The following is a 13,567-nucleotide window of genomic DNA, read 5'->3' as shown; positions in this document are numbered from 1 at the left end:
TCTACAGATTTCGGAGGCACAGAAAGGTATTTAGAAAGGAGGCTGGTTTACTGCTTTTCCATTATTAGTACTGTTTGTAAAGCCGTTGGAAATTGAGATGCTTGTTTGGATAATGTGGATCCCTTGTATGGAAAAAGTAAATTTTCATTCTGGAGCTGGGACCTCTTGTGTTCAAGACGTGGAAATTTTTATTTAAGAAGGAAGTTCTGATTTTAATATTTGTATTTCTTCACTCATTTGGAACACAAGTATATTTTATTGGTCTAATTGAAATGAGAAATTTATGCCAGTCACAGAAAACACCAACGTCCTCTACCAAAAGTGTAAAATTTCCTATTTCAAGGTATTTTTAAGACCAGTTCAACTTTTTTTGTTTTAGTGCCACCTAGTGACTAAGACTTGGAAAAGTTTTTTTAAGTTTTAATAGTTTATTGGTGTTTATGTTTTTGCATTTTCCAGTAACTAGATGATTTGAAAAACACTTTGTGTTTTTCAAACTGAAACTCAGAACTAGTGCTTTCCTCGATTTCTTTTCCTGAGGATTTACATAAATTTATTGCTATGCTTTTTGATTTGAGAACTGTGGCTTTCCTCAGTGGATTACTGCTTTGTCGAGAAAGCATCTGATAAATATTGACTGAAGCTTTCTTTCTTGATCATGTCAAACAATTAAGCAAATATCTATAGATAAACATATTTATATAGGTATGTGTATATATATAGATACACATGTGTATGAAGACATCAGATACAGCAGGAAAAAAATTGTTGACTGTCAGAAACAGTAATAAACACTTTCTGACAAATGTAAATTAATGCTCTCAGCTATTACTCTTTAGTCTTTATAACATTTCTTCTTTTGCTGCTGTTTTCAAAGCCTACTTGTTTTGCTAGCATTGCATAAATGTGAATTCTAAGACAGTGCAATGAAGAGGATGCTTTAGGTTTCCTTTCATAAAAGAAGGAGAATCAGTTGAAATGTTTTACTTGTATTTAAATAACCTCCTACACTTGCAAAAAGAATGATTGACATGGGATTTTGGATTTATATCCCTTGTATATCTCTAAGGAGATGGAGATCTTTTTAGATTTATAGAGAGGAATAAATGGATATAGAGAAGAGAATTTGAAATATTCATCAATTCATACATTGCCTGTTAAATCAGGGATTTTTGTCTCTCAGCGCTGTAATCTTCAGAATGAATGTCATTAGCTGTTTATACATTTTGAAGAAGTTCAAGTGATAAACTGTTTATGAGAATTCATGCTTTAAAAATTGTGTCCTGTTTGACTGTGTGGTTTAAATGGCTTATAGCAAAATAACTAATGTTGAGTTAAAAGGCAAATTTGAGGACATGGAATTGCTTGCACAAAGGAAAAAAAGCATGTTCTAGTAGTGGGGGATTGAGATTAAAGCTTGTGGCCAAGTCTTTGCCTTGGATTTATTTGTTTTATTCCCTGTTGCTTCACTTTTCTCATCAATAAAATGCGAAAAGTTCTGTGGTATTTCTCAAGGAGTCCAAGATACTCAGTAATGTTTGAAAATGTCTGTGATGCTAAAGTGTGGATGGCCCCAGGAGTTATACACTAGGTGTTACTTCCTAAAGCAAAAACCCACAATATATTATGCATGTTGAGTTTTTTTCTCATCTGTTTTGTTTGCTGTTTTTTCCCAGGCTTTGTGATAGCTTTGATCTTCCTACTTAACCATCTCAATTTTTTTTCAGTCTCTGTATATCCAACTTCTTAATACTGATACTTTTTTACTTCATTTCAGATATTTTCTGTAAGGTTTTTTTTCTACTCCCTTCTTTTACCTTATATTGTCCTCTTAATGAAAACATCTGTCTGAAGGGTCTTGTTATTCATTTTTTGATCTGCATATCCACAGAGTGCTTAGAGTGAGATGAGATGTAGGAAATAAATAAACATTTCTGTTTCACTTCCCTTGAATCCTCCAATATCCTCATACTATGGTAGGAGTTTTAATAATTTTTAAAGAAGCATTTTCAGGTTGAAACTGGAAAAGAGAAGGCTTTTAGCAATGGATAAGTAACTATTCTGGAATTAGAAGAGGTTTTCAGAATAGCAATCTCTTATCTTTTCCACAAATTTAACCCTTGGGGCACTGTGGATTGCAGAGGTCCATGTCTGGTTGAGCCCACAGCTCAATGGAACTACCCAAGAGAGAGGAAAGGTCTCTAGAATTTAGACCCTTTGCTGCAGTTCTGTGTAATTTTTCACTAGATTTGCGAGTTGATCCTTCTCTCAATCAGAAGATGAAGTCCTTGTAAGACTGTCAGATTCACTCTGTTTCTGACCTCCAGAATGACAAAGGTCAAGCAGCATTAAACTCAAAACACCTTTGTTCACGGTTTCATGTTGAGTTCATTATCTCGTCTTTCAAGTTATCGAGTTGCCCCATATATGGCCTAAGATTGTACTGGTGGTTTGAGGTCAACTAGATGGAGTTCTCTGACACTTTTAGTGCTCCAGTAACAGGCTTGGGTGTTCCTGCCCAAACCTGTGAAGAGGAGGTCTTAATTTCCTCAGAGATGAGGATAGGTCTGGGACGTCCCAAAGGTGGGGACTGCAAAAGGATATAAATAAATGGGGTAGTGAGAAATAATCTAGTGAAAACTGCATTTAGAATCTTATACCTTGCAGGTATAATTACTAGACAAATTTAATTATATTAATACTTCATGATACCTTAAAATAAAAAAGCTTAAAATTGTCCTATTTTCATGATTTCCAACTGTTTACCTTCAAGCCCTTCTTATTCTAGCTTAAATAAAGAATAAGCTTTTTATAGAATTGAAAAAGTAGGAGCTGTTACAAGTGTGACATACCGTATAGGATGGCTTTACATTTTAACAATTGAACAGTTTGCCTTCAAATGTCATCTGTTGTTTTGTAAGTGAATCACTAAGCCCATAGCATCATAAGCAAATTTCATTTATTTCCTTTTTACTGGTACCACTTTTGTGACATATGCTATATTTACTGCAGTAATTAGGGGGAAATGCCAACCTGATAAATACCCAACTGATGTATTTCATATAGATACACTGTGAGTATCTTGTTCAATAAAATAGGGATTGTAATTACCTTAATTTTACTCCTTTGATAAAATCTGATTTTTTAAGAACATAGATTTTCTGAAGTGGCAACTGTTTTTTGAAATCTTACACGTTTTTTCTGCAGTTAAATACTAAGTGATTGCGTATATTGTTAACTGGCTTTCAAGAAATCTTTTAAACTGAAAAAAGAATTATTATAGTGCTTAGGAGTCAGGCAATGTGACGAGTAATCATTAAAGGCTCATTGCAGTTATTTTGGCTTTTGGTATCTTAATATGTAAAAAATTGTAATGCCACTATTGTTATTATATTTCGCATGAGCATAAATAAAAGCTGTCTCAGTTTGTCTGATTCAAAGATTTGAACAGTCCTGGTTTTTGCCTCATGTGAAAAGTCAGTTTTATGGGTGATCTGAAGGCTTTTACAGTCAAAATCCTTCTATCATTTCAGTACTTTACTGGAGTTCAAATTAGTTAAATGTACCCTGAATTTTGTTCCTCCCTTTGCAAATTTTCATCAGTCACGTTTCAACTTTGCCCTCACCTCCTAGCAAACAGGGAAATGTTCATTTTGGAGGATTGTTGTTCCAACTACTGATTCCTTCATCTCAAAAACTCTGCTCATCTGCTTTTCTGACTGGCATTAACATTAACTTTGACTGATATCTTTGGAAACAGCTGGCCCATATATTTTCTTAATTAAATTCCAGCATTTGCAGACTTTGGTTGATGTAACTCTCCATCCTAAAAATGTGTCATTTCTCTCCTTGGTTTTACATCAGCATTTGTCAATCTATAGATGCAGATGTTTTGACCTTGCCCCTTTATTGTGTTTACAGAATGAGTGCAGTACAGTACAGTTTAATGTGTAATTGTCCTGCAGTATAGTTTACTTGTCAACTTCTTCCACAGTTTGAGCTGGTATTCCTGACAATTTCTAACATGTCATTTTTGTAGCCATAATTACAGATCCACATGCTAGATACCTGACCTTCATAGAAATAATTATGCTGATATATTTGCAGGGCTGCTAGCAACCAATTTAGATTTGCAGTTTAATGTTAATGACTCTTCAGGGAGAAATTTTCTCTTGTCACTAAATTTTCGCTTGAACGTCTAAACTGCTGTTTGCTATAGCTCAAGACAATGCATGCACTGGCCATAGGATTAAACTTATGCTTACTTTTATACATTAAATAATTCATATATAATGTCACTGATGGACCACAGCAGTGTTTTCACTTTAGTTTTTCAAATGAAATTGACTTTTGTAGAGCAGAGCTGCCTATGAGGTAACCATTTTCTTCTACTTTCCGAGTACAAGTTCTGTACTTTCAACCCAACTCAGAATTAGAATTCCTTTTGAGACCTTATCCTTATAAAATTACTTTATGGCTGTAATTTTCCCATCATGAGTGTAAATCTAGGTTGAGGCAAACTTATATAATTCCACAGCACAATACTGTTTTCACTTCCACATGGTTTATGTATCCAATAACCTTTGGCTGATTTACTGGTTACTTCTGGTAGAAACTATTATTAGAAGCACCATTGAGTATGTCAGTGTTTTTCATCAAACTCATTACAGTTGTGTGATCATCTTGTGGTTTTGCTTAAGCAACAAAACATGCTGGTTTTATTGGTCCTACCAAAATATTCTTTTTTGAGAAATATTACATACATTAAAGGAATATTCAAGCTTAAATATATGTAGTCCAATTCCATGTCTTCATTTATTTTAAAGGTGAAGTGACACTGGGGGAAATGGAAAATATTTTTAATCTTCATTTTTTCATCCTCTTTTCGTATTTATGTCACTGTAAATAATTTTGATACATAATTGTATATTTGTGGTTGTCGTATTGTGAAAATTAAAGCCACAGTAAATAAAATATTATTAAAATAAATAAACCACTTTCTTTTTAACATTATATACAACTAACTCTTCCACAGAATACTTGGAATAGAATATAACACTGCACTTTTCAAAATTAAAGCACTTATTTATGATTCTGTATGTTTTGGAAGCAGCCATCCCCTTGTGATACATTGGGAACTGCTTATTGACAGAAAGAGGGACAGAAAAATTTGCATAAAGTCTTTTGAGAATAACTTACTCCTACATATTTAATCACCTGGGGACCAGAACTATAAAATTGGGACAGAGTAATAACTGTTCTTATTAATTAGAAAGATAGATGAAGATTCTTATATGAGTATTGTCATAGTATGTTTTGCTTAGCAAGTATCAATATTATTTGCTAACTAATGCAGTCCTCAACAAAGCATCAGCTATACCGTAAAAAAAAATTGTTGTCTCAGAAAAATACAATATTAATTCATGAGGAAAAATCAAAAATAAGCACCCTATCAAAGTAATTGCAATATGAGAATGACAAGGTATTAGATTAGTTATGAATTACTTAATGCTCAAAATTAAAATAGGTTTAGGTTCTATATACATGCAGGAGGGGCTTCTGGTGCAATAAAAATATGACAAGATGAGGCAGACGAATTCATGCTTTAAATTCTTTAGTTCATGGGGCACTTTCACACATCCTCTTTGTGAGAATAAGATATTCCATATGGAACTGTAAGGAAGAATCCAGCAGAGCAAAGGCTCTCATAATAGCACCTGGATTTGCTCAATTACACCCCAAATCCCCACAGTTACACTTCTGTGCCTGTTTTCAAGAAGGATATGGAACAAAATAGGCTAAGCCTTCTGCTGAGGATGATGCCTATGTCAGTCATCTCTGCCATTAGCTGCACTGTATTTGCAGTTATACATTTGTTTCTAGCAATTTCATAGCAGAAGTCTTATTGACTAAAGTGGATATTTGAGAATAATAACTGGTAGTTCATATTTTATTGGGTCCTAACAGCAGGGAGCATCTGATTCGAGGACAGGGAAAAGTCTGCTTACCTCCTAAGCATCCTAATAACTTGAATTGAAATAGTAGGCATTATAAAAGTTGGTTTGATATTATCAGTCTTTCCATCCTTTTAAGTTTTGTTCACTATAAGTGTCCTACAGTCACAGTGCAAGTTGGTGTTTGCTGCTGACAGCAGCTGTCTCTCTACACTTTGTGCCTGGTGCTTAGTGATTTATTTTAGACTGGTAAGTAGTCTGAGCATTTATTGAAATCTGTGACCTTTATTCTATAGAGCACTATTGAACTATCTAGCAGTAGTGGGACTTAAACCAACATGGCCTGATTTTTACATTATTTTAAGGCTTTGCACAAGTTTGACAGGACAAAATTACATTTACATTTACTTTCACTGAAGATCCATAATCAGGAAGACACATAATAATCTACTTTCAGATGAAGTGTAAATTAAGAGATCTGTATTTTAGTACCTTTACTGAGATGGAGTTTACAGAGGTTTTTGGACATCATCTTTACCAGTGAGGAAAAAAGCTCGCATAAGAAATCTTGACAGATGAAACAGTTTAAAATTGGCCTAGACAGTAGTTTTAGTAATATTAGTCAAGAGTATCTTAGATAAAAGTCACTGTGTTGTAGTTAAAAGGAGATTTTCACTCAAATAGAGTTAAATACAGCTTGTATGCAGTAATATGCACTTTCATCCAAAACTAGAGTTAAAATCATACATGGTGCCACTAAAAAGTGAGACCTATATCTGCATCTCTCTCTCTCTCTCTGAAGATACATGTAGTTGTACATATACATGAATGTATGTATATTTATACAGAGATGAATTTTCAGGTGATCATAAACTGATTTCTACTTGTGCAGATGACATCTTGCACTTAAAAACTTTCTGTGTATGTTTTTAAATAACGTCAAAATCTCATATAAATTAATTAAGAGTGAGTAGTTTTTGTGGATATGTGGGTAGGACAGCAGAAGCACGTGTGTTCTCAATACGCAAATTTATATTGCTATTAACAATATTCTCGTATTTGCAGCTATACTCTCATGTGCTTCCTTTTTCCCCAAGAGTGTATTTTGCTTTCCATAAGGTATATGTACTAATTGAATATGATCTATAGGTTTCATTGTAAACCACTAAACTAATAGGTGCAATATAGAAGTCACCTGATAACTCAACCAGTATTTTTCAGTGATTAAAAAGAGTAAAATACGTATTTTTCTATGTTTTTCATTTTGTCTGCGTGTCTGAGTTTTATTTCATGATATAAACTTGAAACAAAATTTGTGGGAATTTTTCTACTATAGTAGAGTTTTCTTGATTGCCACCGGGTGAAGCACCAAATACCTTTATTTTTAAATATATTTATTGCCCCATTTTGAAATCTCCAGATGCTGCTGGACGTTCTCAATAGTGGAAATGAGAATCCAAGTGTGATATTCTTTATCTCATGGATCCAAACAACATAAACCTTTAGCACTACAGTACACAGAAAAGAAAATAACTGTTTTAATACCACTTCTTTTTATTTTACAGTTTAATAATAATGCTCAGAACGTCAGTTGCTTTAATCATCTTGTCCAAGCTAATGTGAGGAACAAGAAGAAACTGAAAGAAGCTGTCTATAAAATTTCTGCTAAAGGAATTACAGATTACAAAAAAGGCTTTAGCTACGCTTTTGAACAGCTGCTAAATGTAAGTGTTTAAGTAATATCTCTCTTCTGCCAGGTGAAGCAGGAGAACCTGAATGTTCAGATGGCCACTGGGTGCTCCTTCATTGTGTAACTTAAGTGGTCGAAGTGCAAACCTTTATTTAGCAAGTAAATCTATCCCAGAAATGTTTTTTCCTTGCAGATTCCCTAGCAGGTTGCTAAGATTTGGGAATGAATTTGGTTTTCAATGTGTTGTACTGTTTTAGTTCATTCAGCTGGTTTTCCATTTAACATGTGATTCCCAGTTGGCACATACTTATGGCAGTGGTTAACTTGCAGTTAATGTTACAATGGACAGCTCTGTGTTATAGTGGTATTATTTTAATTTTACCACAGCACCTCCTAGCAATGTTTAGTTAACCTAAAATTTCACACTTATTGGAACTCATAAATAGTTTACCATGGCCTGAGCAGAATAGAGCAGAGGAAATGAGTTAGTTAATAGAGGAATATTAGGCATCTGAGAGTATTCTAATTCCTTTCTCTTCCTCATGTATAAAAAGAATAATTTCCTTAAAAATAAATGCATCGTTACTATGTTTTAAATACATTGTACTTTCTAATTTGCACCCAAGCACTATCTTTTTGAATAGCAGTGTTTCCCATCTACCACAGATGTTGGGAGTTAATCAGTAAATTTTTAATGGTTTATGTGGTTGTTTAAAAAAATAATTCTACTTTTCACCTTTGTAAAAACTGCATATTAGATCTCCACCTTAGTGCAAGTAAAGCTGAATCAGTTTACAGCAGATAAGGATATGGCTTGACAAGTATGAAATGCATTCTTTTCCTTATGATTTTTTGTAATATATTTGTTTTTACTTTACTTTTTCCCCCTAATCTGCCAGGTTCTGGACTTCAGGACACTTCCCTGACATTGTATATGCAATTTAAGGCTAGAAATGGTTGAAAAATTTCTACCCTTCTTAAATTTTTATGTAGGAAAAGAAAAAGCAATGTTTTCATGGGAATTTTCTCAGTTGACCATTATTCAGTTTAGCAGCGGGGTTTGGTGGAGAAATGAGTGGGTGCCCTCTGCTGATGATTATTTTTAAAGTCTATTGGATATTTTTGGACCAGGCTGTATGGCATTTTCCCATTTTCTGCATCTGTTGACATCTCATGCAGAGGGAAGAGGAAGGCAAGGTATTTTTCCAGATATATTCCTCATGACATTTATATTTCCTTAAAATTATGGATTACATAGAACACCAGATATATACTTTGTGTGCAGGCAACATTAAGACAAGCTGAACACAGGGGAAATCTCTAAGTGGACTTGTTTGGAGGACTCAAATATTATTTACAAATTAATGGTAGATCAGTGTCATAGTGGGACCAACTCTTTTGTAGCTGAAGGCAGAGGTGTAATTAGCCTCACATGATCTCTGCAAGACTGTAAATTATGGCTGGACATTGTGGATTGCATGAGGTTATAGATATACAGTCATCCCCTCCAAACACTGGCAAATCCATTTAGAAGGAAGAGTAAAGGGCTGGTGATGGATTTAACACTACACTCCAGTGACAAGACAATATAATATGATGATATAATACCACCTTAAGCAAATAATAAAAAATATGCTGTGAGATAGTTTCCAGTTGTATATTTATGAATTCAAATAATCCAATTGCTTTAAGGTCCATAGAAATGCAGTGTTGCTTAAATTTTAATAATAATTTTGGGGGCACTCTTTCTGGATGACAATTATTTCAAACAATTTTCCAGAACACTGAAGCAATGTTTCACTTGTGGCATGAAAAGATTGCTGTCTGATGTGTTGCCAAATGAAAATAGATACTTGTGCTTTTTTCAACATACTAATGCCAGTGTTTATCAATAATCTGGATTTTTATGTAGTATTTTCTCATTATTTATTGTTATATTAACTTGTTATTTCTTTGAAAAGCACAATACCTCACCTTCAGCAGTTCCAGGAGGGTTTTTCCCAACACACCATAATAGCTATGATTTGTCAAAGAAAAAATAGTGAAAAATGAATTTTTAAAGTGTCATGTCACAAGGTATAATTGTTACCTGCCATTTAATGAGTTAATTTTAAAGATGTGAAACTTTTATAAAACAAAAGTAATTTTAAACATACTATAAAATGGATCATGTTTTGCTTGCTTGTTTGAAAGAATAAAAAAAGACCTTCATCAAATAGAAGAGAGAGCTAAAAATTAATACATAGCTTAGTTCCAACTTGTATCCTTCTGTGGTTTAAGCTAAGAAATTGTTTTTTGTCCTGGGGAAGCTCCTGTATAGGCAACACATTCCCTTTCATCTGTGGTCTGTTGGACTGCTGAGGCAAACTGTTCAGAAGAATTATGAAGTTGCTGCATCAGCTTTTCACAATCACTTATTTTCACATCGTGAGCCAATATCTCCCCTGTTTAGTCCAAATGTGTGTGGGGGGGGATAAGAGGTGTTCTAAAGGCAATTCTACCTTCCTTGATGCCTTTTGAAAGACTAACGTGTTAAATTCATTCATCCAAAAGCAAAGTTTTTATTGTGGGAGAATCCCAGAGTCACAGAATGGCCTGGCTTGGTGGGCATATCAAAGATCAACTAGTTCCAACTCCCCTACTGTGGGCAGGGGCACTTTTCTCTAAACCAGCTTGCTCAGAGCTCTACCCAAACTGGCTTTAAACACTTCATATGTAATATGAATATAATATCATATGATTTGAACTTACTCATGTTCAGATTTCCAATTATGTTTGGAGGCTAAAGTCTTGAGGTTTTTTCCTATGACATGACTTTAGTGTCTAGACAGCATAGTGTAAGTAAATGCCCTTCTGTAAGTACTAGGAGATAAACCACTGTGTTCATCTCATACTGTATAAGCATATGCTGAGTAAACCACTAGAAAAGTCCTGATTTAACCAGTTAAAGTAAGGCCTAGCTCAAGTTCACATTGCCCATAGTAGTGCTTGTTTCAAAATCAGTAGGAAGGTTTCATAATATGAGCAAGTTTGGTCCACTTCCTTGATATCTCTCTTTTGTTCCCTCTGACCTTATTTTGGCCTATATATTAAACCACTGTAAACGCATGTGAATTTCTTTATTTATTTATGAAATATCCAACTCTGCTTTTATTACTTTTTTAATATCTAAAAGATTACAGCCCAAAGCAGTATCTTGTAACTTATATTTCACAAGTGAAAAATGATCATAAATTATTTAATTCCAACTGAAACACAGTGTGCTGTTGAGGTTGGAGAGAATGTGTTGATTTCAAGCAGGTTTTATATGTTGTTACATGTAAGAAAATCTTTGGGCTTGTGTTTTGGTTTGGGTTTTTTTTAGTTAATAAATAAGTATTTATTCACAGAATATTGAACTATAAACATAAATCATCTCTGAAGAATAATTCTTACTCTGTTAATTATGTTTTTGTGCTTTAGTTTTCTTGAAGCATTGTAGAACTGTAGAATGCAATATTGAGAGTTACTGGGTGATATTTGAGGGCTGGTTTTGGTGTTTCAGTGTGACCAGCCTGGTGACAGTCGCTATCTGGGCATAAAGAGTAAAGCAAGGGGGAGCTGAGTGCTTTTGTAAGGACAACTCTCCTATTTATTTTCCTGACTCTAGAGAAAACTCGTATAGCAAAATTCAGGCTTGTGGAAGGAGAAATTGAATTTATTGGGACCATTTGTATGCAATACAAAGGGCAAGGAACACTGGCTGCAAGAGTCATGAGCAATTTGCTTCTTTAAAGAATAAAGGCAGAGGATGAATGCCAAAGTAGGAGCATTTGGTCCTTCCATGAGGAGCCAAAATTCATACTCACCTCTATTGTTCTACCTGTGGAACAATGTTTTTATTCCTTTGCAAAACACACTGCATTTTTCTCAGGGACTTTACTAGTTACTTTGATGAATTAGGAGTCAGAGAGGCTTCTTCTTAATTCTCTCTGTTTCAGGCTTGCTCCCCAGAAATGATGGAACTCATTCTGTTCTTCAGTTGTGAGGTGCAACCTAATTAGAAAAGCAGGTGATGGACAGTTTTTAATAATCTAGAAAGCCACATCTTGGCTATTATGCAAACCTGATTGTAAGATATTTTTCTAAAGATTAGCTATTCATTTCAAGGTATTAAAAATAATAATGTAGAAAACCAGGAAAGAATTAAAAAATTGAAAGATGAAACACATTTTAAAGAAATGTGAAAAAAATGCAAAATACTTCAGAGCTTATAGGGTGGACATACCTACAGGATGCCTAAATTGACAGAGCTTCATTTAAGGAGTCAGTGAGCTGGATAGTTTCTGTGAGTAGGAGTCCAACAGAAAAAAATAAGCATATTCAATAATTCATTACAGGGTCATTGTTCACAAATTTCCACAGGTACAGTAAGGATAAGGAAAAAAATAAGGATGAGAAAAAAGTAAAAATGTTTAGAGACCCTCACTGTGCAAGTCTCACACAGAACATCTGTATAGGAACACTGGGGGTTTGATGTGATGGATATGAGCTCTCCTGGTGTTTGTGGAGGTGAGAGGAACCACCAGATCCCTATTCCACTGTGTTAGTCCAAATCTGAAATAGGTCACATTTAAGTGTCATGGAACAGAAAAATGGTTTTGGTTTATTTTATTTCTCATTCAAAAGGGTGTACTGAAATAAAATTCTAAAATATTTTGAAGTTTTGCCATTACCATGTTAAAGTAGTAAGGATGTAGATATAAAAGCCATCAGATATAGCAGTTGTTATTCCTTATAGCCTGAAATATAAAAACACTTCTGATTGTATCTTCTACAGCACAGTGTTTCCAGAGCTAACTGCAATAAGATTATTATGTTGTTTACGGATGGTGGTGAAGAAAGAGCACAAGAAATTTTTCATAAATATAATGAAGACAAAAAAGTAAGTGATATATGAAATATTTTACTGTATAAAATACAACAGCACAAAGAGAAATATTAAATATGGAAGTGAAAGCATATTTGGTGTATGCATAAAGTACTTCTTAAAAAAATTATTACTTTTGATCCCTAGGGCACTTAAAGATTTCTCAGTCTATAACATTTATTTGTGAAATCACAAAATATACTTAATATTTTACACTTTGTGATTTGTTGGTCTCAAATGATACAGAAGTATACTGTGAGCCATAAAGAACTCAATTTTCTATTGACACTTTGCATTAGTGTAATCCTTGAATTATCCAGTAGAAATAAAGGTAATTAATTGATATGATATATGTTTGTGTATCTCCTCACTGCAAATATTTTCTATGTGCTTTTGTTGTTCGTCAGGCAAAGGCAAAATGAAATCTCAAGGTTAGAAACTGAATTTGAATAGATTTGGGCTGGAACAAACCCACATTTTTCCCAGTGAGCTCAATTATACCTCTGAATGTCTTAGTGAGAAGTGGGATGACTCTCTACTGATGAAATTTGATCTGTGGTTCAACCAGAATTATGGTTTAACACGAGAATCCCTGGATGAGTTCTGTTGTTTAGACTAAATTGGATTATTAGCTGTGGTGGTTTTGGGTTTAAGTTTTGAATCTAATCAAACTTCTTGTCTGACTTTTTCATACTTACAGATTTAAAAATGTGTGTGTGTGTGTGTGTAAAATAAAACACCTTTTAAAGTTGTCTCCTACTACATTTCAGTGCAAATTATTATTTATTATTATTAGAAGATTAATCACATTCTAAATAGAAGTGAAATATGAGCTGGATTTACACTGTAAATGAGAATTTGCCTATCCTAGTGCTTAGGGATGTGCCTACATGGGGTTTTTTGTGGGTTGTTTTTTCTTCTGTTTTCAGAAAAACATCTAAAAGTTAGAACGCAAATCACCAAGGCACTTTAACAGTTGCCATCAGTGTGTATGCATAAAGCAGTGAAAGTATT

General features: G+C 34.0%; 1 protein-coding gene across 4 annotated transcripts in view; it reads left to right on the top strand.

Moving 5' to 3' along the window:
- Nucleotides 1–13,567, top strand: part of CACNA2D1 (calcium voltage-gated channel auxiliary subunit alpha2delta 1) — a 379,624-nt gene that overhangs the window by 287,062 nt on the left and 78,995 nt on the right. For all 4 annotated transcript variants that reach the window (XM_017835197.1, XM_017835200.1, XM_017835199.1 and 1 more), the window contains exons 11-12: nt 7,520–7,678; nt 12,464–12,568. In XM_017835197.1, coding sequence (XP_017690686.1) covers nt 7,520–7,678; nt 12,464–12,568 — 264 coding nt within the window. The remainder of the gene's footprint in view (nt 1–7,519; nt 7,679–12,463; nt 12,569–13,567) is intronic.

Source organism: Lepidothrix coronata, unplaced genomic scaffold (assembly GCF_001604755.1).
Source record: "Lepidothrix coronata isolate B3197 unplaced genomic scaffold, Lepidothrix_coronata-1.0 Scaffold251, whole genome shotgun sequence".
In the NCBI taxonomy this organism is placed as follows: domain Eukaryota; kingdom Metazoa; phylum Chordata; class Aves; order Passeriformes; family Pipridae; genus Lepidothrix; species Lepidothrix coronata.
The sequence above is the reverse complement of the archived record's forward strand: the minus strand, read 5'-3'. Positions and strand labels throughout refer to the sequence as shown.